Source organism: Tursiops truncatus, chromosome 1 (genome assembly GCF_011762595.2).
Source record: "Tursiops truncatus isolate mTurTru1 chromosome 1, mTurTru1.mat.Y, whole genome shotgun sequence".
Taxonomy (NCBI): domain Eukaryota; kingdom Metazoa; phylum Chordata; class Mammalia; order Artiodactyla; family Delphinidae; genus Tursiops; species Tursiops truncatus.
In genome coordinates this window covers 154,903,484-154,929,725 of record NC_047034.1, presented here as the reverse complement: position 1 = coordinate 154,929,725, position 26,242 = coordinate 154,903,484, and the positions used below count along the sequence as shown (strand labels likewise).

Below are 26,242 nucleotides of genomic sequence, written 5' to 3'. Positions count from 1 at the left end.
GGGAACCTGAAAAACCAGGTGTCTGGGGGGGCTGGGCCCAGACTGTTGCTCAGCTCCATCCTCTCCAGCCCCACATTTGGTTGTTCTAGGAGGACCTCAGCCAATCCTGCGTTGGGTAATAGCTCCTCTTTCCCTTTCCAGTGATTTTGCTTCATATCCTGTACCTTGGACACCCTAGGAGAGCGAGATTTTTTCACTCTGGTGTCGTAAGCAAGGACTTTGGCTTCCAAAGTGGTGGGGCAGGGGTCAAGGGGTGTGGATAACAGGCTTGGCTTTCTTTTTTTCTTGAGGCTCACAGATTTTTTGAAAAATATCTTTTCATAAAGCTACTTAAGTCACTCCAGCTGCTGTTCAATGCAGCACAAAAGTGGGCTCCATGTTGCAGTGAAGAGTCTCCATTAACCCGGGGTAGCAACAGATGAAGTGGTTGCAGGGCTCAGGTTCGGCTTTCTACGTTCGCCACTAAGCAGGAAGATGACCTGAAAGTTAACCTAGCCCACGTGGGACTGGCAGTAACCTTCAGCCTTTGCCAGCGTTGGCCTTGGTTGCAGGAGAGCAGGAGCCTTGCAAGCTCCTGAAGTTCCCTTCCTCCTGTCTTCTCCCTGGGAAAATCCGGGCATGTTTTCTGAAACCAAATGAGGCCCCCTTGGCCTGAAGAAAGGGTTTCTGTGCGCTTCCTCTTCCCTTGAAGGGGGTCCAGGGAGGAATATGCCTCCCAGGGAAAGCAGCAATAGGTTTGTGCGCACAGAGCAACCACCCCGTCCACCCAGGACCCGCCCGAGAGCGTTTGCTGCCTGCTGGTACGTGCCTCTTCCCACCTCCCCTGCAGCCAAAAGCTTGTCAGCCCGTAGAGGGTAGGCCAGTAATGGTGGGTGGGAGCCTCAGGGCCAAGGCTGGGAGAAGGAGGGAAGGTGGCTAGACTGAAACTTAGGTGGCTAGGCAGACAAGATCATGTCGGGGAGCTGTGACCCCAGCACTGGCCAGAGATCCCGGAGTCCTCACTCCTGGTCTGGGGACCGAACCTGCCGAACTGGGCCGCCCCCTCTCCCATACGCACTCCTTGCACCTGGAGCCCGACCTATCGGCTCGCGTCTCCGCCTCCTTGGCTTCACAATCTCGCTGCTTGTCCCACCCTACCTGGACCCAGTATTGGCTGCGAACGCGACTGCACCATCCTTCTTGCTCGGCTCCGGAAGGCGCCCCGGAAGCCATGGGTATGTGCAGAGGGTTTGGGGTAGCTCTTCTATGCAACTGCGTGGAAATAGCGATAAAAGCCTACACCACCACCCCGCTCTCCCGCTGTCCACACGGGGCCTGGGACTCGCGCCATGGCCAGTCGGCCCTGAATGGGGTCTTCTGAGCCGCGTGCCAGCGCCATCCTCCGCCCGCAGAGGTGCTGGTCCTGGCCGGATACAGCGCGCAGAAAAAGGACGAGCTGAGCCTGGCGCACGGGGACGTGGTCCGGCAGGTGTGCAATGGGCCCGCACGGGGCTGGCTGCGTGGAGAGCTGGGGGGCCGTTGTGGCCTCTTCCCCGAGTGCCTGGTGCAGGTGAGGCCGGGCCGGAGGTCGGGCGGGGTGTGGGGTGGCTCTCAGCGCGCGCCCCCGGGAGCTGAGAGCCCCCCTGCCCGTGCGCTCATTCGTAGGAGATCCCTGAGACTCTCCGCGGCTCGGGGGAGGCGCCGAAACCGCGTTGTGCGCGCCGCCGAGGTGAGAGCCAGGGCGGTGGGCGAGTGCGCGCAGCCCCCCCACCCCCACACCAGGTCTTTCCAGCTCGCCGAGACGGGCGCGGCTCTGGGCGGGACTGCGTGGCCTCTGTGCGTCCCGTGATTGGTTCTCGAGTACAATGCTCCGCCCTGGGGCGGGGCCTGGAGGTACAAGGGGGCGCTCGCGGCCCGCCCCTGCCCCCCTCAGAGGACTGGGGCTCGAGGCTCCAGCGACCTCCCTCTCGTCCGACCCCAGGTCACCCAGGTCGAATCTCCGGGCCGCCAAAGATGGTGCAAAGTGAACTTCAGCTACAGCCCGGAGCAGGCTGACGAGCTGAAGCTGCAAGCTGGGGAGATTGTGGAAGTGATAAAGGAGGTGAGGGGATGAGATGATGAGAGGGTTTGGGGGGAGATGATGGAGTATGTCGCCGGATGAGGGAACATGGGTGCAGTGAGGGTGTGGATGATGGGACTGATGAGGGGCACAGAAATGGGAAAGTGGGGGAGCAAGGGAGGAGAGGGGTCATCGGGCAGAATCGGGAGAGGGGGGTGAACCAGGGTTTAAGATGCCTAGGGAGCCCCTTGGGGCAGAACCAGATGCCCCTTCGTCCTCCCCTCTCCCCAGATTGAGGACGGCTGGTGGCTGGGGAAGAAGAACGGGCAGCTGGGAGCCCTCCCATCCAACTTTGTGGAGTTGCTGGACAGTGGGCCCCCAAGTGAGACCTGGACCCTGTGACCCCGTGAACCCCTGTGACCAGACTCTACAATCTTCAGTGACCCTCCCCAGTGGCCTGAACGTGTGATCCACACATCTTGCCCCATCACCCTTTTGACCTCTCTCATGACCTAAACTGAATTAGCACCCGCCCCTAACCTCACTATCCCCCACCAGGCCTTGGTAACCCAGACATGCCTTCAATCAGCCTTGGTCCCCAGCGGGCTCCCAAGGTAAATTGGGTGGAGTGGGCAAAGAGGTGGTGAGTTCATCTTGGCTGGGAGGGGCGGGGGTGTTGGGGGGCTCAGCTTGTTCCTCGCCCTTCCCCCACTAGCTGAGCAGCCTGACCTATGACAGCCCTCCAGACTACCTGCGGACAGGTGAGCACCCAGCCAAAGGGTCCTTCAAATCCTCCTCCCCAAGCCACTCTGACTTGGGGGGAGGGGGAACCCAGCTAGACTGATGGAGGAGGGAGCCGATGAATGGTTTGGGGAGGGGGTTTGGCTTCAGTGAACTGACCTCCCTTCAGTCTCCCACCCTGAGACCTACAGGGTCCTGTTTGACTACCATCCCGAGGCTCCAGATGAGTTGGTGCTGCGGAGGGGGGACGAGGTGAAAGTACTGAGGAAGGTGTGAAAGGCACAGGGCAGGGGAGGGCACAGGGATGGGGGTGTTGAGAAGGGTGGGCTTGGGGAAGGAAGGAGCATGGGGATCTGGCTCACCTCCCCACGGCATCTTGCTCTCCCAGACCACAGAGGATAAGGGCTGGTGGGAAGGAGAGTCTCAAGGCAGAAGAGGACTTTTCCCAGATAACTTTGTGCTCCCACCACCCCCGGTGAGTATGAAGCCAGGCACTCAGGTGGCAAGGGGCAGGCTACGCTGGACAAAGTTGGGGGTTGTGGCTCTCACGGGACACAGCTGGAGGGCCACCCACAAATGAGGGTGGACCTAGAAATGTGAGGGCTCCTCTTCAGATTCTGACACTTCTTTTCTGCATAGATCAAGAAGCTGGTCCCACGGAAAGTGGTATCCCGGGAATCAGGTGGGTGCCCGGGAAGCCTGGGATTGGGGGGGTGATCTCTGGGAGACGATCCACCAGTCCAGTTGCTCATAAACACCCATAGTTTCCCAGTGGTCCAGTACACCCTCTTAGGAGGTACCTCCCCATGGGACTGGTAGGAGTGTATGTGGTCAGTGTTAGGAATATGTCACTTTGTGTGTGTTAGTATGTTCCTGTTCTTCTCTCCAGAGAATGTGGCTGTCATTCTCATGAATGAATGTGTTTAGGTTTGTTTCATTTTGTAAGGAAATGTATGGATCAGTGTATCTGGGTCTTTGAGACTGTGTGTTCATGTATCTATTAAGTGTGTCAGTGAATAGTTCTGTTTATGCATCACTGTATTCGTGGGATGTGTCTTTAATTTATGTTTTAATGTAATATTTCATGTAATCAAAAACTATACATAATATATGTGTTTTCAAACTTAATAATGAGTGCCCATGGTCTGTCACCCAAACCCAAGAACTAGAAATTGCTAGTGGTTTGTGTGCTCCTCTCTTTCCCTTCTGCTACTTCCCCCACATCAAAGGTAACCCTAACCACTACCCTGAATTTTGAATAATTCCCTTGAGTTTTTAAAGGTACTCAATTTGGTATGTGCCTAATTTATTTTTGTTTGTTTTCGAGGTCTATAAAAATGGCATCATATGTTTATGGTCTTCTGGGACTTGCTGTTTCCAATCAACATTATGTTTCTAAGATTCATCCATGTTGTGTGTAGATGCAGTTCATTTCTTTTTCTCTGCTGTATAGTATTCCTTGTGAGACTGAACGCAAATTATGTATCTGGTCTATTCCTGATATTGGACATTTTCGTTGTTTCTAGTTTTTATTTTTATTTTATTTTTTAATTCATTTATTGTTGTTTGCTAAAGCCAAGTAGAAAACGGCAATACTAGATGTTTAATATGTTTTAAACACAAACATTTGATAAGATACCAAGTGAAAAATGTACATTTATAAAACAGGAAACAGAAAATCTCCTTTATCTTTCCAATATAAACCAGTAGCCACTGCTGGCCCCAGGTCTGCCTCAAGCCTTCAGTCCCCTGGGAGCTGCTCTCTGGATATGGTGTGTGTTTTCAGGGACTTGCCCAGCCTCTGGCAGCAGGACTCCTGTTGCAGGAGCTGAGTAGTAAAGACAAGAGGGGCTAGGAGGGCTGTGATGAGGTTGCAAGGCTGGAACCAGAAGCAGCAGGGCTCTAGTATTTACTATTACAAATAGTGCTGCCATAGACACTATCATGTGCCTGTCTTCCAGTGTGCAGTTATAATGTTTCTCTAGGATATAGTCCCAGGAGTGGCACTGCTAGAGTGTAGGGTATGTAAATGTTCAGCTTTTATGAGGTCAAGTCACATTGGTTTCCAAAGGGATTGTACACTTTTACCACTACACCATTGGTATATAAGAGATCAAACTGATCCAAATCCTCTTCAACACTTGGTATTACCAGATTTCATTATTTTCGTGAATCTAGCACAAAATAGCATCTCATTGTGGACTTCATTTGTATTTCCCTGGTTAGTAATAATTGTTGAAGTTCTTTATATATTCTGAATTACGTGTTATACATGTTATAGATACTTTCAGTTTGTGGCTTTTCTTCTTTTTTTTAATGAGGTTTTTGATGAATAGGAGTTCTAAATTAAAAAAAAATTTTTGAAGTATAGTTGATTTACAATATTATATTAGTTTCAGGTGTACAACATAGTGATTCAAAATTTTTACAGCTTATACTCCATTTAAAGTTATTGCAGAATATTGGCTATATTCTCTGTGCTGTACAATAAATCCTTGTAGCTTATTTATTTATATATATATCATTTTAAAAAATTAGATTCCACATATGAGTGATACCATATGATATTTGTCTTTCTCTGTTTGACTTACTTCATTTAGTGTGATAATCTCTAGGTCCACCCATGTTGCTGCAAATGGCATTATTTCATTCTTTTTTATGGCTGAGTAATATTCCATTGTATATATGTACCACATCTTCTCTATCTGTTCCTCTGTCGATGGACATTTAGGTTGTCTCCATGTCCTGGCTATTGTAAATAGTGCTGCAGTGAACATTGGGGTGCAGGTGTCTTTTTGAATTATGGTTTTATCCAGATATCTGCCCAGGAGTGGGATTGGTGGAATATATGGTAGTTCTATTTTTAGTTTTTTAAGGAACCTCCATACTGTCCTCCATAGTGGTTGTACCAACTTATATTCCCACCATGTAGCTTATTTATTTGTTTGTTTATTTTTTAAAATTTATTTTTATGTGGGATCCCTGACCAGGGATTGAACCCAGGACCATGGCAGTGAAAGCACCAAGTCCTAACCACTGGACTGCCAGGGAATTCCCATTAATTATTTTACACAGAGTAGTTTGCACCTTTTAATCCCCTACCCCTATCTTGCCCCACCCGCTTCCCTCTCCCCACAGGTAACCACTAGTTTGTTCTCTATGTCTATGAGTCTGTTTCTATTTTGTTATATTCATTTGTTTGTTTTGTTTTTTAGATCCTACATATAAGTGATAAGCACATATAAGTGATAACATACAATATTTATCTAGGAGTTAATTTTAATGCAAACATATCAATCTTATCTTTAATAGTTAGCAGGTTTTTTCTTGTTTAAGTAATCCTTCCTGCCCCAAATTCAGAAAAACAGTCGATTTATATTTTCTTTAAAACTTTTAAAGTGTTGCTTTTCATTTTTAAATGCTTTTATCTATGCAGCATTGATTTTAATGAGTGATCTAATTATACTTTTTTCCATATGGACAGTCACTTGTTCTAGCACCATTTATTATTTCTGCATGTAGTTTTATTGTGTCATTTTAAAAATTAGATATCCTTTTTATTATTTTTACAGGACTATAGAAATGCACTGATTTTTGTATATTGATTTTATAGCCACCCATGGTGCTGATAATTTCAGTAATTTATCTGTAAATCCTTAATAGGTTTTCTATGAAGACAGTCATTTAATCTGTGAGTAATGACAGTTTGGCTCTCTCCTTTCCACATCTTATATCTTTTAATTTCATTTTCTTGTTTTACTCTAGTGGCTAGGATCGCAATACAATATTGAATAGAAATAGTGATGCTGAACATCATTACCATGCTCCTGATTTTAAATGGAATGCTTCAAACTTTTTCCCTTTAACAATGATGTTTGCTTAGATCTTTTGTAGGTATATTTTTGTCTGGTTAAGGAAGGTCTTTCTGTTTCTTTTGCTTAGAAATTTTATCAAGAATGGGTGTCAAGGGCTTCCCTGGTGGCGCAGTGGTTGAGAGTCCGCCTGTCAATGCAGGGGACACAGGTTCATGCCCTGGTCCGGGAAAATCCCACATGCTGCGGAGCGGCTGGGCCATGAGCCATGGCCGCTGAGCCTGCGCGTCCAGAGCCTGTGTTCTGCAATGGGAGAGGCCACAACAGTGAGGGGGCCGCGTACCGCAAAAAAAAGAATGGGTGTCGAATTTTCTCAAATTGTTTATATGAATCTTTTGAAATTATTATATAGGTTTTCTTCTTTAATCTGTCAATGTAATAAAGATATTTGTAGAATTTTCTAATATTAAGCCACCCTTGTATTCCTGGGATAAATTCAAATTGGTCATGGTTTATTATTTTTTCATATACTGTTGGGATACCTTCCCAGTTTTTTTTCTTTTCCTTCAGATTTTTGCATTTGTTTTTACTGTCCTCATCTGATTATCAGTATTATACTGGCCCCATGAATGAGTTAAGGAATATGTTTTTTTGTTTTTAAAATATCTTTTAGATCTTACATAAGATGGGGATCATCTTTCCTTGAAAGCTGGTAAAACTTACTTGTACATTCATCTGGTCCTCTTTTCTTCCATTATGGGAAGATTTTAAACTACTTCAATTTCTTTATAGTTATAAGCAAGTCTGGCTTCTGGCTAAAATTCTTCCTCCCTCCCTCCCTCCCTCGCTTCCCTCCCTCTCTCCCTCTCTCTTTTCCTCTCTCTTTCTCTCTCTCTCTTTCTCTCTTTTTTTTTTAAAGTGCATAGTGTTTTTTATATATATATATATATATTTTTAATTGGGGTATAGTTGTTTTACAATGTTGTGTTAGTTTCTACTGTACAGCAAAGTGAACTAGAGTTCCCTGTGCTATACAGCAGGTTCTCATTAGTTCTCTATTTTATACATATTAGTGTATATATGTTAATCCCATTCTCCCAATTCATCCCACCCCCTCCTTTCCCCCCTTGGTGTCCATACGTTTGTTTTCTACATCTGTGTCTCTTTCTCTGCCTTGCAAACCGGTTCATCTGTACCATTTTTCTAGATTCCACAAATATGCGTTAATATACATTTGTATTTCTCTTTCTGACTTACTTCACTCTGTATGACAGTCTCTAGATGCATCCATGTCTCTACAAATGACCCAATTTCGCTCCTTTTTATGGCTGAGTAATAAGCCATTGTATATATGTGTCACATCTTTATCCATTCATCTGTTGATGGGCATTTAGGTTGCTTCCATGACCTGGCTATTGTAAATAGTGCTGCAGTGAACATTGGGGTGCATGTGTCTTTTTGAATTATGGTTTTCTCTGGGTATATGCCCAGTAGTGGGATTGCTGGATCATATGGTAATTCTATTTTTAGTTTTTTTAAGGAACCTCCATACTGTTCTCCATAGTGGCTGTATCAACTTACATTCCCACCAACAGTGCAAGAGGGTTCCCTTTACTCCACACCCTCTCTAGCATTTGTTGTTTGTGGATTTTCTGATGATTCCCCTTGTAACTGGTGTGAGGTGTTACCTCATTGTAGTTCTGATTTGCATTTCTCTAATAATTAGTGATGTTAAGCAGCTTTTCATGTGCTTCTCGGCCATCTGTATGTCTTCTTTGGAGAAATGTCTATTTAGGTCTTCTGCCCATTTTTGGATTGGGTTGTTTGTTTCTTTAATATTGAGCTGCATGAGCTGTTTATATATTTTGGAGATAATCCTTTGTCCGTTGATCTATTTGCAAATATTTTCTCCCATTCTGAGGGTTGTCTTTTCGTCTTGTTTTTCATTTCCTTTGCTGTGCAAAGCTTTGAAGTTTCATTAGGCCCCATTTGTTTATTTTTGTTTTTATTTCCATTACTCTAGGAAGTGGATCAAAAAAGATCTTGCTGCGATTTCTGTCAAAGAATGTTGTTCCTATGTTTTCCTCTAAGAGTTTTATAGTGTCCGGTCTTACATTTAGGTCTCTAATCCATTTTGAGTTTATTTTTGTGTATGGTGTTAGGGAGTGTTCTAATTTCCTTCTTTTACATGTAGCTGTCCAGTTTTCCCAGCACCACTTATTGAAGAGACTGTCTTTTCTCCATTGTATATCCTTGCCTCCTTTGTCATAGATTACTTGACCATAGGTTCGTGGGTTTATCTCTGGGCTTTCTATCCTGTTCCACTGATCTATATTTCTGTTTTTGTGCCAGTACCATATTGTCTTGATTACTGTAGCTCTGTAGTACAGTCTGAAGTCAGGGAGTCTGATTCCTCCAGCTCCATTTTTCCCCCTCAAGACTGCTTTGGCTATTCGGGGTCTTTTGTGTCTCCATACAAATTTTAAGACTTTTTGTTCTAGTTCCATAAAAAATGCCATTGGTAATTTGATAGGGATTGCATTGAAGCTGTGGATTGCTTTGGGTAGTATAGGCATTTTCACAATATTGATTCTTCCAATCCAAGAACATGGTATATTTCTTCATCTGTTGGTATCATCTTTAATTTCTTTCATCAGTGTCTTATAGTTTTCTGCATACAGGTCTTTTGTCTCCCTAGGTAGGTTTATTCCTAGGTATTTTATTCTTTTTGTTGCAATGGTAAATGGGAGTGTTTCCTTAATTTCTCGTTCAGATTTTTCATCATTAGTGTATAGGAATGCCAGAGATTTCTGTGCATTAATTTTGTATCCTGCAACTTTACCAAATTCATTGATTAGCTCTAGTAGTTTTCTGGTGGCATTTTTAGAATTCTCTATGTATAGTATCATGTCATCTGCAAACAGTGACAGTTTTCTTCTTTTCCAATTTGTATTCCTTTTATTTCTTTTTCTTCTCTGATTGCCGTGGCTAGGACTTCCAAAACTGTGTTGAATAATAGTGGTGAGAATGGACATCCTTGTCTTCTTCCTGGTCTTAGAGGAAATGCTTTCAGTTTTTCACCATTGAGAAATGTTTGCTGTGGGTTTGTCATATATGGCCTTTATTATGTTGAGGTAGGTTCCCTCTATGCCCACTTTCTGGAGAGTTTTTATCATAAATGGGTGTTGAATTTTGTCAAAAGCTTTTTCTGCATCTATTCAGATGATCATATGGTTTTTATTCTTCAATTTGTTAATATGGTGTATCACATTGATTTGTGTACGTTGAAGAATTCTTGCATCCCTGGGATAAATCCCACTTGATCATGGTGTATGATCCTTTTAATGTGTTGTTGGATTCTGTTTGCTAGTATTTTGTTGAGGATTTTTGAATCTATATTCATCAGTGATATTGGTCTGTAATTTTCTTTTCCTTTTTTTTTTTTTTTTTGTGGTACGCGGGGCTCTCACTGCTGTGGCCTCTCCCATTGCGGAGCACAGGCTCTGGACGCGCAGGCTTAGCGGCCATGGCTCACAGGCCCAGCAGCTCCGTGGCATGTGGGATCTTCCCGGACCGGGACACGAACCCGTGTCCCCTGCATCGGCAGGCGGACTCTCAACCACTGCGCCACCAGGGAAGCCCTGTAATTTTCTTTTTTTGTAGTATCTTTGTCTGGTTTTGGTATCAGGGTGGTGGTGGCCTCGTAGAATGAGTTTGGGAGTGTTCCTTCCTCTGCAATTTTTTGGAAGAGTTTGAGAAGGATGGGTGTTAGCTCTTCTCTAAATATTAGATAGAATTCGCCTGTGAAGCCATCTAGTCCTGGACTTTTGTTTGTTGGAAGATTTTTATTCACAGTTTCAATTTCATTACTTGTGATTGGTCTGTTCATATTTTCTATTTCTTCCTGGTTCAGTCTTGGAAGGTTATACATTTCTAAGTATTTGTCCATTTCTTCCAGGTTGTCCATTTTATTGGCCTAGAGTTGCTTGTAGTAGTCTCTTAGGAGGCTTTGTATTTCTGCGGTGTCTGTTGTAACTTCTCCTTTTTCATTTCTAATTTTATTGATTTGAGTCGTCTCCCTCTTTTTCTTGATGAGTCTGACTAATGGTTTATCAATTTTGTTTACCTTCTCAGAGAACCAGCTTTTAGTTTTATTCATCTTTGCTATTGTTTTCTTTGTTTCTATTTCATTTATTTCTGCTTGATCTTTATGATTTCTTTCCCTCTGCTAACTTTGGATTTTGTTTGTTCTTCTTCCTCTAGTTACTTTAGGTGTAAGGTTAGATTGTTTATTTGAGATTTTTCTTGTTTCTTGAGGTAGGCTTGTATAGCTATAAACTTCCCTCTTAGAACTGCTTTTGCTGCATCCCATAGGTTTTGGATTGTCATGTTTTCATTGTCATTTGTCTCTAGGTATTTTTTTATTTCCTCTTTGATTTCTTCAGTGATCTCTTGGTTATTTAGTAATGTATTGTTTAGCCTCCATGTGTTTGTGTCTTTTGTGTGTTTTTTTTAAATTTATTTATTTTATTTATGGCTGCGTCGGGTCTTTATTGCTGCACACAGGCTTTCTCTAGTTGCGGCGAACGGGTTTCCCATTGTGGTGGCTTCTCTTGTTGTGGAGCACAGGCTCTAGGTGCACAGTCTTCACTAGTTGTGGTGTGCGGGCTGAGTAGTTGTGGTGCTTGGGCTTAGTTGCTCTGCGGCATGTGGGATCTTCCCTGAGCGGGGCTCGAACCCGTGTCCCCTGCATTGGCAGGTGGATTCTCAACCACTGAGCCACCAGGGAAGCCCTATGTTTTTTTTCCTGTAATCCATTTCTAATCTCATAGCGTTGTGGTCAGGAAAGATGCTTGACATGATTTCAATTTTCTTAAATTTACAGAGGCTTGCTTTGTGACCCAAGATGTGATCTATCCTGGAGAATGTTCCATGTGCACTTGAGAAGAAAGTGTAATCTGCTGTTTTTGGATGGAATGTCCTATAAATATCACTTAAATCTATCTGGTCTATTGTGTCATTTAAAGCTTCTGTTTCCTTATTTATTTTCATTTTGGATGATCTGTCCATTGGTGTAAGTGAGGTGTTAAAGTCCCCCACTATTATTGTGTACTGTCGATTTCCTCTTTTATAGCTGTTAGCAGTTGCCTTATGTATTGAGGTGCTCCTATGTTGGGTGCATATATATTTATAATTGTTATGTCTTCTTCTTGGATTGATCCCTTGATCATTATGTAGTGTCCTTCCTTGTCTCTTGTAACATTCTTTATTTTAAAGTCTATTTTATCTGATATGAGTATTGCTACTCCAGCTTTCTTTTGTTTTCCATTTGCATGGAATATCTTTTTATCCCCTCACTTTCATTCTGTATGTGTCCCTAGGTCTGAAGTGGGTCTCTTGTAGACAGCATATATATGGGTCTTGTTTTTGTATCCATTCAGTGAGCCTTTGTCTTTTGGTTGGAGCATTTAATCCATTCACGTTTAAGGTAATTATCGATATGTATGTTCCTATGACCATTTTCTTAATTATTTTGGGTTTGTTTTTGTAGGTCCTTTTCTTCTCTTGTGTTTCCCACTTAGAGAAGTTCCTTTAGCATTTGTTGTAGAGCTGGTTTGGTGGTGCTGAATTCTCTTAGCTTTTGCTTGTCTGTAAAGCTTTTGATTTCTCCATCGAATCTGAATGAAATCCTTGCCGGGTAGAGTAATCTTGGTTGTAGATTCTTTCCTTTCATCACTTTAAGTATATCATGCCACTCCCTTCTGGCTTGTAGAGTTTCTGCTGAGAAATCAGCTGTTAACTTTATGGGAGTTCCCTTGTATGTTATTTGTCATTTTTCCCTTGCTGCTTTCAATAATTTTTCTTTGTCTTTAATTTTTGCCAATTTGATTACTATGTGTCTTGGCGTGTTTCTCCTTGGGTTTCTCCTGTATGGGACTCGCTGTGCTTCCTGGACTTGGGTGGCTATTTCCTTTCCCACGTTAAGGAAGTTTTCAACTGTAATCTCTTCAAATATTTTCTTGGGTCCTTTCTCTGTCTCTTCTCCTTCTGGGACCCCTATAATGTGAATGTTGTTGCATTTAATGTTGTCCTAGAGGTCTCTTAGGCTGTCTTCATTTCTTTTCATTCTTTTTTCTTTATTCTGTTCCACAGCAGTGAATTCCACCATTCTTTCTTCCAGGTCACTTATCCATTCTTCTGCCTCAGTTATTCTGCTATTGATTCCTTCTAGTGTGGTTTTCATTTCAGTTATTGTATTGTTCATCTCTGTTTGTTTGTTCTTTTATTCTTCTAGGTCTTTGTTAAACGTTTCTTGCATCTTCTCGATCTTTGCCTCCATTCTTTTTCCGAGGTCCTGGATCATCTTCACTATCATTATTCTGAATTCTTTTTCTGGAAGGTTGCCTATCTCCACTTCATTTAGTTGTTTTTCTGGGGTTTTATCTTGTTCCTTCATCTGGTACATAGCCCTCTGCCTTTTCATCTTGTCTATCTTTCTGTGAATGTGGTTTTTGTTCCACAGGCTGCAGGATTGTAGTTCTTCTTGCTTCTGCTGTCTGCCCTCTCACCTTTGTTTTTTTACTCTAGTTTGTCAGTCTTTTTCTTTGGTGATAAATTGATGAGTTTAGACTATATTAATCATAATTATTTTACTATTTTTAAATGTTTATTTTCTCCTTTTTTTCTTATTTCACTTTTTTCATTAATTTAGAATTAGTACACTTTATTGTTATTATTTTAGTGGTTGCTCTTGAAATTTGCCATGTATATTTAACTTAACAAGTCTAAATTCAAAGTCTTAACCTTTCTCCTGAACAAAATCTCCAACTATTATTTTTGAATTATTTCTCCTTTCAATCCTGTCAGTGTTTGCTTTATATATTTTGAGGCTTTGTTGTTAGGCATATGTATATTTGTCATTGTTATCCCTTCCTGATGTACTTACCTGTTTATCATTATAACCTCTCCCTCTTTGTCTTCAGTAATTTTTCTCATCTTGAAGTTTGTTTTGTCTGATATTAATAGATGGTTATTATTATAGTTACTATTTATGTGATATATCTTTCTCCAGTCTTTTACTGTCAACCTATTTGTGTCTTTGAATCCGTTGTCCACAGTATATAGCTGGATCTTGCTTTTTAAATTCAATTTGACAATCTCTGCCTTTTATTGGGGTGTTTAGGTTAAGAGTTAGCAAATTATGGTCTGTGGGCCAAATCTGGCCTGCCATCTTTTTTGGGGAATGGGGGTGAACAGCTTTATTGAGATATATTGACATACCATACAATTCACTCATTTAAATGTACAATTCGGTGGTGTTTAGTAGAGTCATAGTTGTGCAACACCACCACAATCAATTTTAGAATGTTTTCATCACCCACTGTACTCTTTAGCCATTACCCCACCAGTCTCCCCATTCTCCCCTCCTCATCCCAAGACAACCACTAATCTACTTTGTCTTGATAGATCTGCCTACATTTCATATACATGATATAATACAATATATGGTCTTCTTAATGGGCTTCCTTCACGTCAAATAATGTTTTCAGGGTTTAACCATTTTGTAGTATGTGTTGTACTTCATTCCTTTTTATTGCCCAGTAATATTCTATTGTATCACTTTTTCCATTCATTTGTTGATGGATATTTGGATTGTTTCTACTTTTTGGCTATGAACTTTATTAGTGTACAAGATTTTATGTGGACGTGTTTCCATTTCTCTTGGGTATATACCTATGAAAGGAATTGCTAGGTGATATGATAACTCTGGTTTAACTTTGGGAAGAACTGGCAGACTGTTTTCCAAAGTGGTCGCACCATTTTATATTCCCACCAACAGTGTATGAGGGCTCCAGTTTCTCCACATTCACACCAGTACTTGTTATTATCTGTCTTTTGATTGTAACCATCCTAGTGGGTATGAAATGCTACCTCATTGTGGTTTTGCTTTGCATTTCTTTGATAGCTAATGATGTTGAAAAAATCTATCTGAGTCCTTTGCCCATTTTTTAATTGGGTTGACTTTTTACTGTTGAGTTGTTGGAGTTCTTTATATTTTCTAGATAAAAGGCCCTTATCATATGTATGATTTGCTAATATTTTCCCCCATTCTTTGGGTTGTCTTTTCACTTTCTTGATGCTGTCCTTTGTGCACAAAAGTTTAAAATTTTGATGAAGTCCCACTGCCCTATTTTTTCTTTGGTTGCTTGTGCTTTTGGTGTCATATCAATGAAACCAATGCCAAATCCAAGGTTGCACCCCATATATATATATTTTTAATGCAAATGGTCCTGAGAGATTAAACTGTTGATTTGATGCTTATTCATACACACGTGTAAAGGACTGACGAGGAAGCCTTTCTTTTTTATAAATTTATTTATTTATTTAGGCTGTGCTGGGTCTTCATTTCTGTGTGGGGGCTTTCTCTAGTTGTGGCGAGTGGGGGCCACTCTTCATCGCGGTGCGTTCGCCTCTCCTTGTCGCGGCCTCTCGTGTTGCAGAACACAAGCTCCAGACGCGCAGGCTCAGCGGCCATGGCTCACGGGCCCAGTTGCTCCGCGGCATGTGGGATCCTCCCAGACCAGGGCCTGAACCCGTGTCCCCTACACTGGCAGGCAGACTCTCAACCACTGCGCCACCAGGGAAGCCCTGCACCCCATATTGATTGAGTTCTCTTCAACCATGGCAGTAAAGCTGTTCATCCTCCACCTATCCCACCCTGGAGAACATCCACATGGACCAAGGCAGTAGGGGGTGGGGGAGGGATGGGAGCAGGCAAGAACACTGTCAAGCACAAGTGCTTCTCCAATTATTTTATGTCTTTGGTCAGTATCCAAGCACTGAAATGGTTGTTCTGCCATTTTTATCCAGCTTTATAGTTGCTGTGTGGACAGAGTATTTAACCACCACCTACCTCACTTGGCCATAGTCAAACCCTGCTTCTATTACCTCTTCCTTTGAACATTGCTTTCAAATTTTCACTCCTTGTCTCATTCTACTTCTAGTTTACTAATTCTCTCTCTAGATTTTTATCTAGGTTTAATCTGCCGTTTAACCTACACATTGCATTTTATTTCATATATGCTATTTATCATCTCTAGTAGTACAGAATTCTTTTTTTTTTTCCCTGCAAAATCTTCCTGTTTATTCCTAACGGTCCTTTTGTTGCATGCTCATCCTTTATTTCTTCAAATATACTCTATGTAGCTATGCTGTGTTCTTTTCCTGACACTTCCAGTATCTGCTGTGTGTTGCGTCTGCTGACTCCTGCTCTCAGTGGCCTGCCCTCTCGTGTGTTTTAGGATCTTTGTGTATGATCTCAGTGTGGGGGAGTTCTGTACACCGCTGTAGGGGAAAACTTCTTCCGGCGAGGACTCGCTTTTACTTCTGCTAGTAGCCAGAGGGCACCAACCACCGGAGACCACTTCCGCCGTCTGGAAGAAGGTGGTGCAAGGCTCTCGCTGCTGTCTGGCTACCGAGCTCTGGGCCTGTGATGAGCCAAAGGAGCAGAACATGGGGCACCTGCTCCTCATCACTGGCCCCAGGCTCTGTAGCCGCAAAGTCGTGCTGCCCTCTCACTTCCTTTCTGGCCCCAGTTCCTCCCTTTTTTGTGGGCTTCTCCTACCTCTTTTATGTCCAACAGTGCCTTAAAATTGTATTCTAAGCAGGATATAATTGCTCTCTAGCGGGAGGCCCCCACAGAGCACCTGACCAGCCACACTACAAGAAGCAGGAGTCAAAGTTAACATTTGCTGAGCTTTGACTATATGGCAGACGCTAAGCACCTCACGTGGATTAAGTCACTCAAACCTCACAACAGCCCTGTGTGTATTCTTGTTATCCATGTTTAATGGATGAGGACATGAGGGCACAGAAAGGTTAAATTACCAACCAAGTTCTCACACAACCGGTGAGTAATAGAGCAGGAATTCCAAGTCTGCTGTCTGGCTATAGGATCCATGCTCTCGCCCACTGCGACCCACAGTCAGGGGATTTTGTTTGTATCTGTGTGTGATAGTGTGTGTGCAAGTCAATTTCAGCATGTGTGCGTGTGCCAGAGTAGCTGTTCCTGTGTCCGTGGATATGAATGGCACTTGCGTGACTGCCTTCAGATGCTCACTCTGATGTCGCCTTCTCAGGACCGTCTCATTTAAAATCATACATTCCCCTGCTTATTCGTCCTCTGTACTACTAATAAATCCCTAACACACTACACAGTTTACTCCTTTTGTTTACGTCTGCTTCCCCAGTAGAACATGAGCTCATTCTGGCTGCTGTGGGGAGAGCACACCGTAAGCAGGGTGGGTGCAGCCCAAGCCCAGGTGGGAGGCTGCTGCGACAGTCCTAGTGAAGACGGTGTGACTCAGTCTAGAGTGCTTAGTGGTGGAGGTGGGGATGAGTGGCTGGATTCAGGATGTGTTTAGAGCAGACAGGACTTACTGATGGTTTGCATGTGCAGCATACGGAAATAAAGGCGTCAGGGAGGACTCCTCACTTTGTCGTCTGAGTGAGTGGGCGAGATGGGGAGCAGTGGGAGAGGGGCAGATTCTGAGGGCAAGGAGGTTGGGAAGCAAGAGTTTAGTTCTGGCTATGGTAAGTGTGTGATGCTAAGTTAAGTGGAAATATTGAGAGGGCTGTCGGGTATGAGTCTGGAGTTCAGAGAAGAGGAAGGGGCTAGAGATGAACATTTAGGAGTTGTTGGCTTATTGATGATAATAAAACCCGTAAGACTGGGTGAGATCTCTTAGGGAGTAGATGTGATAGAGAAGACAGAAGGGAGTGTGGACTGGAAGGGGGAAGGATGTTGCCTTGGTCCAGGAAGGAGAAGCGTCTGAACCAGCCATGGGCACTGAGCCGAGTACAGGTCTTTGAAAAGCACGGATTAAAAACCGGCAGGATTCGGAGCCATCTCCCCACGAAGCCTTCCCTGAGGACTCTTTGGGGTGCTCCCATGGTCAATGTCCCCAGAGCTCCCAGGAGGCAGGGTCCAATATAATTCATCTCCTGTCACTAGTCCCCTGTGCACAGCACAGTGACTCTTAGGTGAATGGATGAGTGAACAAATGCCCCACTCCTCTCTCCCCTCCCAGCTCCTATTAAGGAACCCAAGAAGATGATGCCCAGAACAGCCCTCCCTACGGTCCAGAAGCTGGTGACAGCCCCGACTGGGCCAAGCGAAGCCAAGTAAGGAGCAGGGTGGCGGAGGGGGAAAGAGGAGGGTACAGAAGAAATGCTGCTCCCTGCCCCCATCCCCGGTTCTGATGGAGAAATGTTTCAGGCCATCTTGGACACCCAGTGGAGACAGTCAGAAGCGCCCTTCCCGAAACTGCAGTAAGTGTCGATGCCTCCCTGCAGTGGGGTGAGGCCTGGGGTGTTGTGCTGAGGGACAGAGATGGGGAGAGGCTTGGGGTCCAAGTAGGCCCGGGCCCCTGAGGGTCTGCTCTCACAGGCTCCAGCAGCAGTTTCCTCAGTGGGTGTCCAGGCCAGAGTGGCAGAAAGCGAGCCCAAACCCAGGCTTCACAGCAGCACTCTGCAGCCGGTCAGGTGAGAGGCCTAAGACATGGGAGAGTGGGGATCTTGGGCAGAGTCTGGTTCTCAGGGGTGTGGTGTGAAGGATCCCAGGCCAAGGGGAACCAGACTCAAACTGTCCAGGTACCCAGCCCTCGGCTGCGACCTCACCCCCATCCCCACAGGGCGAAGAGCAGAGCAGCCTTACAAAGGCCCCTCGTGTGAATAAAACCCCAACTCTGGACAAGACCCCCAGCCTAGAGAAGACCCCATCTCCGGATAAGGGCGGCAGCCCAGAGAAGACCTCATCTCTGGACAATGCCCGCAGCCCGGAGAAGACCTTGTCTCCAGATAAGGCCCCCACTCCAGAGGAATGCCTAACTTCAGATAAGGTCCCTATCCTAGAGGAGACCTCAACGCTGGAGGACAAAGCCCCCAGACCAGACAGGGTCTTTTCTGTGCATGAGGTCCCGGTCCCAGAAGTCCCACCTGGTCCAAAGATGGCCCCTCCTGGGGACGAGGCCCACACCCTAGGAAAGGTCTTGACCACCAAACAGGTGCTCTCTGAAGAGGCCTCCACCCGAGACAACACTCAGTTCCATCACTTCTCTCCGGAGGAAGCCCTGCTAAACGCCAGGTCTCTTGGGGCCAGTGGGGCTCAATCCCAAGAGGAGGTTCACATGCCAGAGGAGCATCCCCTCTGCACGGTGAAACGTCCCCTGGATAAGAGGGACAGCTCCCCTCTCCAGTCCGAGTCCGAGTCCAAGTCAGGGTCTACGCCTGCCCTTGAGAAGGCCCACCTCCAGGAAGAGGCTACCACTCTCCTGGAGGAGGCACCAGCGAAGGATGAGGCTACCCCCAAAGAGGAGGTGTCCCCCGAAGAGGTATCCCCTGCTCAGAAGAATCCACATCCTATCGTGCTGACTCCAGAGCCCCAAATGACTCCCACCCTCCACCCCTCGGCCCCGCAAAATCTCACAGATAGCAAAAGTGACAGAGACGACATGATGAGGATAAAGGACGAGGTGGAGGCTTTAAGGAGGTCGCTGGAGCTGATGGGGGTGCAGCTGGAGTAAGTGGGGAGGGGTGAGGAGAGGGGTGCGGGCTCTAGGCCTGCCCGGCCCACCCCTTCCCCTCGGTCTCGCGTCCGCAGAAAGAAGCTGACTGACATCTGGGAGGAGCTGAAGAGCGAGAGAGAGAAGCGCGTGTTGCTGGAGGTGGGCGGGGTGCGGGTCCCCTGCGGGGCGGGGGTGGGGTGGGGGTGGGTGGCTGGCACTCCCCAGACGCCCTCTCTCCACTAGGTTCAGATGACACGGAGGACCCAGGAGTCCCGGAACCTGGGCTCCATCCACGCGCAGACGCAGACGCACTGAGGGTGGGCCCGGGAGGGACTACGGCGGGACCTGGAGCGAAGTCGGGCTCCGGCCACCCACGTCCTTGCACACGATTTTGGGAAACGCAAGAAAGTAAACTCTGCCGTGTACGCGCGCCACGCCTCCCTGGTCCCTGCGGGGCGGGGTCTGCGCGGCGGGGCGGGGCTGGCGTTCTGCGCTCCCGTCCCTCCGCTTTCCTGGCAGCCGCTCCTGGACACATCTGGCCAACATGTGGCTTCCATTACCGTTCCCAAGGCCTGCGCATGGCTATTTTTATCCACCGGATGGCGAGGGGGGAGGGTGTCTCCTTCGGACGCTAGTCCCCGCGCTGGAGAAATGGCCGGCAGGAGGGGCCCAGGAGGGGTCGGGCCTCTGCCCGGGGGCCGGATTCCAGAATCCAGCTGTGCGCCAGGGGAGGGCTCTCCAGCCCGGAACCCTCCCAGTTGCCTTCACTGTCCGCTCTGGAACGCAGTGACACACGAACTCCACAGGCCAGCTCAGGCACCCCAGGTTACATTGGGCCTAATAGCGCCTGAGCGTCAAGGTTAGGGTTCCGAGGCCTTGTGTGCGTGCGCGCGCGCGTGTGTGTGTGTGTGTGTGATTGCAATGATGCAGAAAACGAGGGCATTTGTAGGGACAGGGGCAACGTGTACCCGGGCGTTTGACGGTAAGGAATGCAGTTGTAAGGAATGCGGTTGATTTTTGTGTGTGCGCCTGTGGTGAGGCGGTGGAGTGTGGGTGCAGGAGTGTGTTTTTGCCATGTGTGAACTGAACGCAAGCATGTGTGCTGAGGCGTCGGGTGGGTGGAAGGAGGTGGTCAGCCTGGTAAAGGGGTCTCAGCCCTGGGGCCCCCTGCATGGCAAGAGCTTGGGAGTCATTGGGGGAAGGATAACAGAGGGAGACTGAGTCACTGAGAATGCAGCTTTCATTGGTCACATCACCTCTTAACCGTCCCCCAGAGAGGGGATGGGGACCCTGCGTCCTGCCCTACCCCCAGGGCCTTCTGGCTGGACGGGGGAAGGGTGTCTCCCAGGGGACGGGAATCCAGGCCCAACAGCACCAGGGGAGCCGTGGGGGCGGGGCCTCCATAGCACCGTGGGCAGGGGCAGTCCAAAGGTCCTGGGGCAGCTCGAAGCCCCTGTGCATATCCAGTACGCTCTGGGGGCCGGTCAGTAATAGTGCATGCGGCCCAGGGTGCCCGTGCCCGTGGGGCTGGGCCCCAGCGTGCCGGTGCCCAGCAGGTCTGGCTGTCCAGTGCGCCAGATCTCCCGCAGGATCCGTTCCCGCTCCTCTAGCCGCTGCGCCCGCTCCAGCTCCTCCGCCGAAGTGAAGACGTTGACGCTCAGGGGCCCGTCGGGCTCCGTGGACACCTCGGGGCCCGGCCGAGTCACCGTATCCTCATCGTCGTCGTCGTCGTCGTCCTCGGCCTCCAGGGTGCTGCTGCGGGGGTCCCGGCGCGGAGTGGGCCCTCGGGGCCGCGGGCGGGGTGCACAGGAGATGCTGATGACTAGTAGGCACAGGGTGAGCAGCAGGCCAAAGCAGACACCCAGCACGAAGTAGAGGCCGAAGCTCTCGGGGTTAGCTGGGGGTCAGAGGGCAGAAGTCACGGAGGGGGCCTGGCGCGTGGGAGTCATCCCATCTCTAAAAGACTCCAGGTTCTAAGTTTGGGGGGCAAGGACAGTACCCTCTATTTGAGGGACCTTAGGTAGCCGCCATCGGGAAGTCGGGGGAGTGGGGGGCGGTTTGGGAGTAAGTGACTGGTTGAGGGTGGTTACAGTGGCAGGGGCGTGGAGGAGGGGAGGGAAGGGGTGGAGTGGGGCCTGAGGAGGCAGGGAGGGGTCCAGGTCCCGGGGTCTGCCCTCACCGCGGATGTGTGCGTAGGCCGCCAGGCTGTTGCTGAGCAACTCCATGTCCCTTCGGGGGGCATCCATGCTTCTCTGGGGGAGCAGCTCCCCTGTCAGCCTGCGAGGTCAGCAAGGTCAGACCCTTCTCCCCCTCTGGAGCCGACCCTGACCCCGCTTTCTCCTCGGGGCAGCTCTGCTCCCTGGAAGGGCAGCCCCAGCCAGGCTCCACCCTGGAGAGAGCGGCTTCCTAACTTCGTTGCCGACCTGGGCCCTGGCTGGGGGACCCTTCCTCTGGGCGCAGACGCCCCAACACCTGAGGGTCGGGGGAGTGAGCCGCAGGAGGCTCCGTCCCCTGGTGGGTTCCCCAAACGAGGCCCGCTTTCGCCGTCCGGGAATCGGGATGGAGGAGAGAGACGCGGGCGCCTTCCTTACTCCCTGGGCGGGCTCCGGGAAGGGAAGCCGCCTCCCGCTCCCATCCCGCCCGCCCGGCGGGGACCCCCGGGCCCGGAGGCCCGGGCTCACTCACCGTCAGCGCCCCGCTTCCCCGCTGCCCGGCCCCGGCGCGTCCGGCGGCCGCAGACACCCGGGGCCCGGCCGCTCCCGCCCCGTCCGGTCCCGGTCACCTGCCCGCCCGGCTCGGATCCCAGGCCGCGGCAGCGCGGGCCGGACAAGGGCCGATGGACCAGCCGGCGGAAAGTTTCCTCCGAGGAAAGAGGAGGGACTGGGCGGGGCGGGGCGGGGGAGGCGGGGAGGAAAAGGGCCGGGAGAGGAAGGGGAGAGGAGGGCTGCAGGGAGGAGGGGCGGGGTGGGGCCGAGGCCTGAGGGGCCGTCTGCTCCCCGACAGGAAACCGCTGGGGAGGCCGGTTGCAGGAACCCGCCCCCAGGCTGCTAATAACAACAATAATAATGAGGATGGAGTTCTCCCTAGGTGCCAGGCAGTGTTAGATCCTTTACAATATTTTTTCATTTAATCCTAACAACCCTATAACGTGGGGACCATTATCCCCACTTGACAGATGAGTCAACTGAGTCACAGAGGGATTGAATAACTTAACCCAGACGGTCAGGATTTGAATCCACTGTTCTCTGACCATGGGCTCTTAACCCCTTCCCTAAACCTTGCTCTTCCTCCCAGGAGGCCCCCTCACCCAGGGAAGACTGCCCCTTTCCCTAGCTCAGATTCCAACCCTCCCCCAGACCCTCAGCCACAATCTAGGGCCGGGGCTCTCATCCCCTCCTCCCAGGGCCCAGGCAGTGAGTGTGGCCAGCTGGCCCAGCTCTGGTCACACAGGGTTAATGAATGTTGGACTCTGGCTTCAAGCCAGGCCCAGGCCAGCCTTGCAGAACCGAGCCTGGGGCCTCCGCTGGCCCCTGTGCTCTTCTGCACCGGGGCAGAGGTGTGTTTGGTTCTGGGCTAAACCTGCTGGTGCACGTGCACGCATCTCCACGCAGGCTCAGGGCTTGTGCCTGCAGTGTGTGAGTGATCAGCATGCAGCCGGGTCTTCTTCCTGCCCAGACTCCCAGGCCCCCGCTTTTGGGCCCCCCTTCCTGCGCTGGGATGGGGTGAGGGGGAGGCCTTCTTGGCAGGAGCCTTAGAGAGGAGGAGGGAAGGAAGGGGGAGAGGAAATTGCAGACATAGCTGAAGGCACAGCCTGAGGCCTGTGGGCCAGTGACCCCCTTCTCTGTCCAGGCTGGAGACCCCCCACTCCCAGTCCTGAGACTGGGTTCAAGCAGAGGGCAGATCTGGTTAGGGAAGCAACTAGGATGACTCCCACGGGGAGCGGAAGGGACTCTTGATGTCTCTGTGACTGTTTAGTCTGTTTTGTGAGCATGTGTGGAGGTGTTTCTACCCATATTCGTATATTTGTGTGTCTATCTTCGTGTTGTATCTGCTTGAGCATTTTTGTGGGGTGGGTATGTCTGTGTATAAATCCATTCGGCCACTAGTCAACAAATGCTAACTGGTCTGCTTAGCACTTCCTGGTAATGGGGTTCAGCAGTAAACAGAACAGACACAAGTGTTTGCCCTCTTGGAACTGACGCTAAGGCGGAGAGACAGTACGGGAAGAAGATGGTCTTGGGTGCTCCTAAGTGCTCAGAGGGCAATGGAGTGGGGAAGGGTGATGAGGAACACCTGGGGCAGCTCTCACAGGTGACACGGGGCAGAGGCTTGAATCCAGAAGAGCGGGCAGCTGTGCCAGGATCCGGAGGAGAGCGTCAGGGCAGGAAAGAGGCCGAGGGCCCTGAGGTAGGAGCGTCTGGGGGCACCTCTCCCAGGGGCAGCGAGGCACGGGGACGGGTGATGGGGTGACTGTGAAGGGGCCGGTGCGCCTGCGGAGGAGCTTGGATGTTATCGCAAGTGTGCTTGGGGCCCCTGGAGAGTTTCCATCAGGACAGCGTCATGGTTCTGTGATGCACTTCGGAGAAGTCCCCCTGGGGCCTCAGGGGAAGAATGGAAGCGGGGAGAACAGTGAGCAGGCTGGCAGCCATCCAGGCCAGCAGTGGCCGAGGGCTTAGACCAGGATGGCCAGTGGAGGAGGTGAGCCAGGCTGAGATTCTGAAGGGAGTGGCAGCAGGACTCCCTGGATTGCATGAGGATGTGAGGGAAGCAGGAATGTAGGACAGCTGCTTGGTATTGGGCCTGAGCACCTGAGGAAAAGTCAGGTGGGGCGCAGGATTTAGGGATCCAAGTTTCACTTCAGGTGGTTAGATTTGAGAGGTCCATAAGTATCTGGGTGGAGCCGTCAGACACGCAGGCGCAGTCCGGAGGAGTCTGGCCTTGGGAGTGTGTTTGCGAGTCCTCAACACAAGGTGGACTGAACACCGGGGAGTGGCTGAGGTCACCCAGGGGACAGGAGAGAAGAGAGTTCTGGATGCTGTACTGCAGGTCTCCTGCAGGAGGCGTCAGCCGGGAGAGACCGGGGAGGTGAGAGGAAGACCTGGCCAGGACTGCAAGGGGAAGCTGAGGCTGGAATCTGACCACTGGCTGTGGGTTTCCATGGGTTGCACTGACATGTTGGATGCCTGCCCGTCCACATGGATATAGTGTGTGCGGCGGCCGCGCGTGGATAACTGACCCTGAGTGTGAGGATGCTGTGCGTCGGTTTGTATGGCAGATACCTGTGTCTCCGTGCGGGTCCACGTGCATGCCTCTCTGAGTAGGGGCTCTAAGATATTGGATGTGTTTGTGTTAAGCTGTTTCCGCGCATCTGTGCTATGCAGATCTCTGGGTATCGCTACTTATGGACAAGGGTGTGCCTGTGTTTGGGTTGGCATGTGACTCGTGTGTTTGGAGTGGGTCAGGTGTGACTCAGCCCTGGTGAAGCAGATGGCTGTGTTGGAGCAGGGTGGGGCTTGAGATGGTTGCTGGTCCCTCAGAGAGAGCTACCCAGAGGGCTGCCTTCTCCAGGGGGATGCACGTGGCCAAGCCAGGCCAGGCCAGGTGGGAGAAGTGGCAGCCTTGCCCTGGAGGGTTCAAAGAAGCTGGGGGCTGCTCCTCGAGGCCCTGGGAGAGGGCCTGAAGCCTTTGGTCCATGTGGGCCATCCCCCCTCATCAACCCCCATGCCCATGCCCTCCTGGCCACCAGCCTATCTGCTTTTCTGTCTGCCTCTGCCTGCCCACCAGCCTGTCTGTAGGTCTGCCCAGCCACCTGCTTTCTGGTCATGCTGGCTGGGATCTCTCTGCATATATGTCACCTGCCTGCCTGGCTTGCGTCCCACCTGTCCACCTGCTGATTTCCTCCTTGTCTGTCGGCCTGTGGCTGACCTGCTGCCTGCCCACCTGCCCATTTGTTGGTTGCCTTTCTCTCTTCCTGTCTGCCTGTGTGACTAAAGATTTGTCACCTTGGGAGGTGCAGAGTGTTCCTAAGATGACATACAGGAAAGACAGGTATTAATGGGTGGTCAGAAGGCTGAGAGATCCAGAGTCTCTGGGAGGGCCCTCGGGAGGCCTGGCACATTCAAGCCTCACTCTGCCCCCTTCCCCAGTGGCCCAGGTTGGGGCTGGCCCTGGCTGCTCTGCTCCTGACACTGGGGCCTCACCCCACCTGGAGGTCAGGGGCTGCCTAGGTCTTGGGTGGAGGAGGAAGGGGACTCACTCAAGGCCTCCTAAGACCTGCGAAGTCCTCTGAATGCCCCCTCAGCACCTGGGACAGCTGCTGGGAAGAGGCGCTGTGAAAGTCTGCGGAACGAGTAAATGACGGTTACGGATACAGAGTATCCTCTAGGTACCTGGCACTTGGCTAAACGCCGTGCTCGTCTCAACACTTCAGATCCTCCCACGAACCCTGTGTAGTTTGTGGCATGACTCCCGTTTTACAGAGGAGGAAAGTGAGGCTCAGAGAGGTCAAGTAGCCTGTGTGCAGTCACATGGATGTAAATGGGAGGGCCTGGATTTGAACTTCAGAGCCACGTTCCCTAACAGTCTTCCACTGGGCAGCTCTAGGCCATGGTTCTCCATCCTGTCAGACCCAAAGCTGCCTTTTCACGATATTTTCTTTCTTTCCTTTTTTATTTGTGGCTGCGCCGTGAGGCATGCGGTATCTTAGTTCCCTGACCAGGGATTGAACCTGTGCCCCCCGGAAGTGGAAGCACGGAGTCCTAACCACTGGACTGCCAGGGAATTCCCTTCATGATATTTTCTAATTGCTTCTTGTATGCTCCTGAAATGAAATTTATGGCCAATAGACCCACCTCTAATTAAAATTAATATATAATTAAATCGAACAATTATATAATTGAATATAGATAATATAATTTAAAAATGTACATATCTTTCTGTCCTGTAATATAAAAGAAATACAGGGCAATGCTGTGTGTTTGTGAAGTCATTAATTGTCAGGAAGGTGACAGCTACAAGTGCAGACCGATGCTGGGATATATTATGTCAGCGTCTGAAACTGTGAACTCTTGGTAAAGTTCTGAACA

At 48.9% G+C, this 26,242-nt stretch overlaps 2 protein-coding genes across 7 annotated transcripts; one reads left to right on the top strand and one right to left on the bottom strand.

Moving 5' to 3' along the window:
• Positions 1 to 782: 782 nt before the first annotated feature.
• On the top strand, positions 783 to 19,721 carry SH3D21 (SH3 domain containing 21). Of its 6 annotated transcripts, none has more exons than XM_073791929.1 (16): positions 783 to 800; positions 1,392 to 1,549; positions 1,645 to 1,708; positions 1,961 to 2,080; positions 2,330 to 2,420; positions 2,597 to 2,652; positions 2,754 to 2,799; positions 2,949 to 3,049; positions 3,168 to 3,254; positions 3,419 to 3,461; positions 17,682 to 17,775; positions 17,870 to 17,922; positions 18,041 to 18,135; positions 18,285 to 19,171; positions 19,253 to 19,316; positions 19,401 to 19,721. In XM_073791929.1, exons 2-16 carry the CDS (start codon positions 1,476 to 1,478, stop codon positions 19,470 to 19,472), a joined length of 1,947 nt encoding a protein of 648 aa, XP_073648030.1. In that variant the 5' UTR covers positions 783 to 800; positions 1,392 to 1,475; the 3' UTR covers positions 19,473 to 19,721. The 6 variants fall into 6 exon arrangements, with proteins under 6 accessions (XP_073648030.1, XP_033693853.1, XP_033693846.1 ...); XM_033837962.2 differs by lacking the exon at positions 783 to 800 and adding an exon at positions 961 to 1,214 and having other exon boundaries at positions 1,645 to 1,872; XM_033837955.2 differs by lacking the exon at positions 783 to 800 and adding an exon at positions 1,103 to 1,214 and having other exon boundaries at positions 1,645 to 1,815.
• Positions 19,722 to 20,379: 658 nt separating this feature from the next.
• EVA1B (eva-1 homolog B) lies at positions 20,380 to 21,885 on the bottom strand. Its single transcript, XM_004320729.4, has 3 exons — positions 21,843 to 21,885; positions 21,337 to 21,434; positions 20,380 to 21,054 (listed from the first exon to the last, which is right to left on the bottom strand). Exons 2-3 carry the CDS (start codon positions 21,401 to 21,403, stop codon positions 20,642 to 20,644), a joined length of 480 nt encoding a protein of 159 aa, XP_004320777.1. The 5' UTR covers positions 21,404 to 21,434; positions 21,843 to 21,885; the 3' UTR covers positions 20,380 to 20,641.
• Between the last annotated feature and the right edge of the window lie 4,357 nt (positions 21,886 to 26,242).

What these genes read in the sequence shown, in the direction of transcription:
- SH3D21 (XM_033837962.2), top strand. An exon ending in TTGTGCTCCCACCACCCCCG is followed by an intron (nt 3,255 to 3,418) that starts GTGAGTATGAAG and finishes TTTTCTGCATAG; the next exon opens with ATCAAGAAGCTGGTCCCACG. An exon ending in AGAAGCGCGTGTTGCTGGAG is followed by an intron (nt 19,317 to 19,400) that starts GTGGGCGGGGTG and finishes TCTCTCCACTAG; the next exon opens with GTTCAGATGACACGGAGGAC.
- EVA1B (XM_004320729.4), bottom strand. Translation starts at nt 21,403, where the DNA reads ATGGATGCCCCCCGAAGGGACATGGAGTTGCTCAGCAACAGCCTGGCG. An exon ending in GGCCTACGCACACATCCGCG is followed by an intron (nt 21,055 to 21,336) that starts GTGAGGGCAGAC and finishes TCTGACCCCCAG; the next exon opens with CTAACCCCGAGAGCTTCGGC.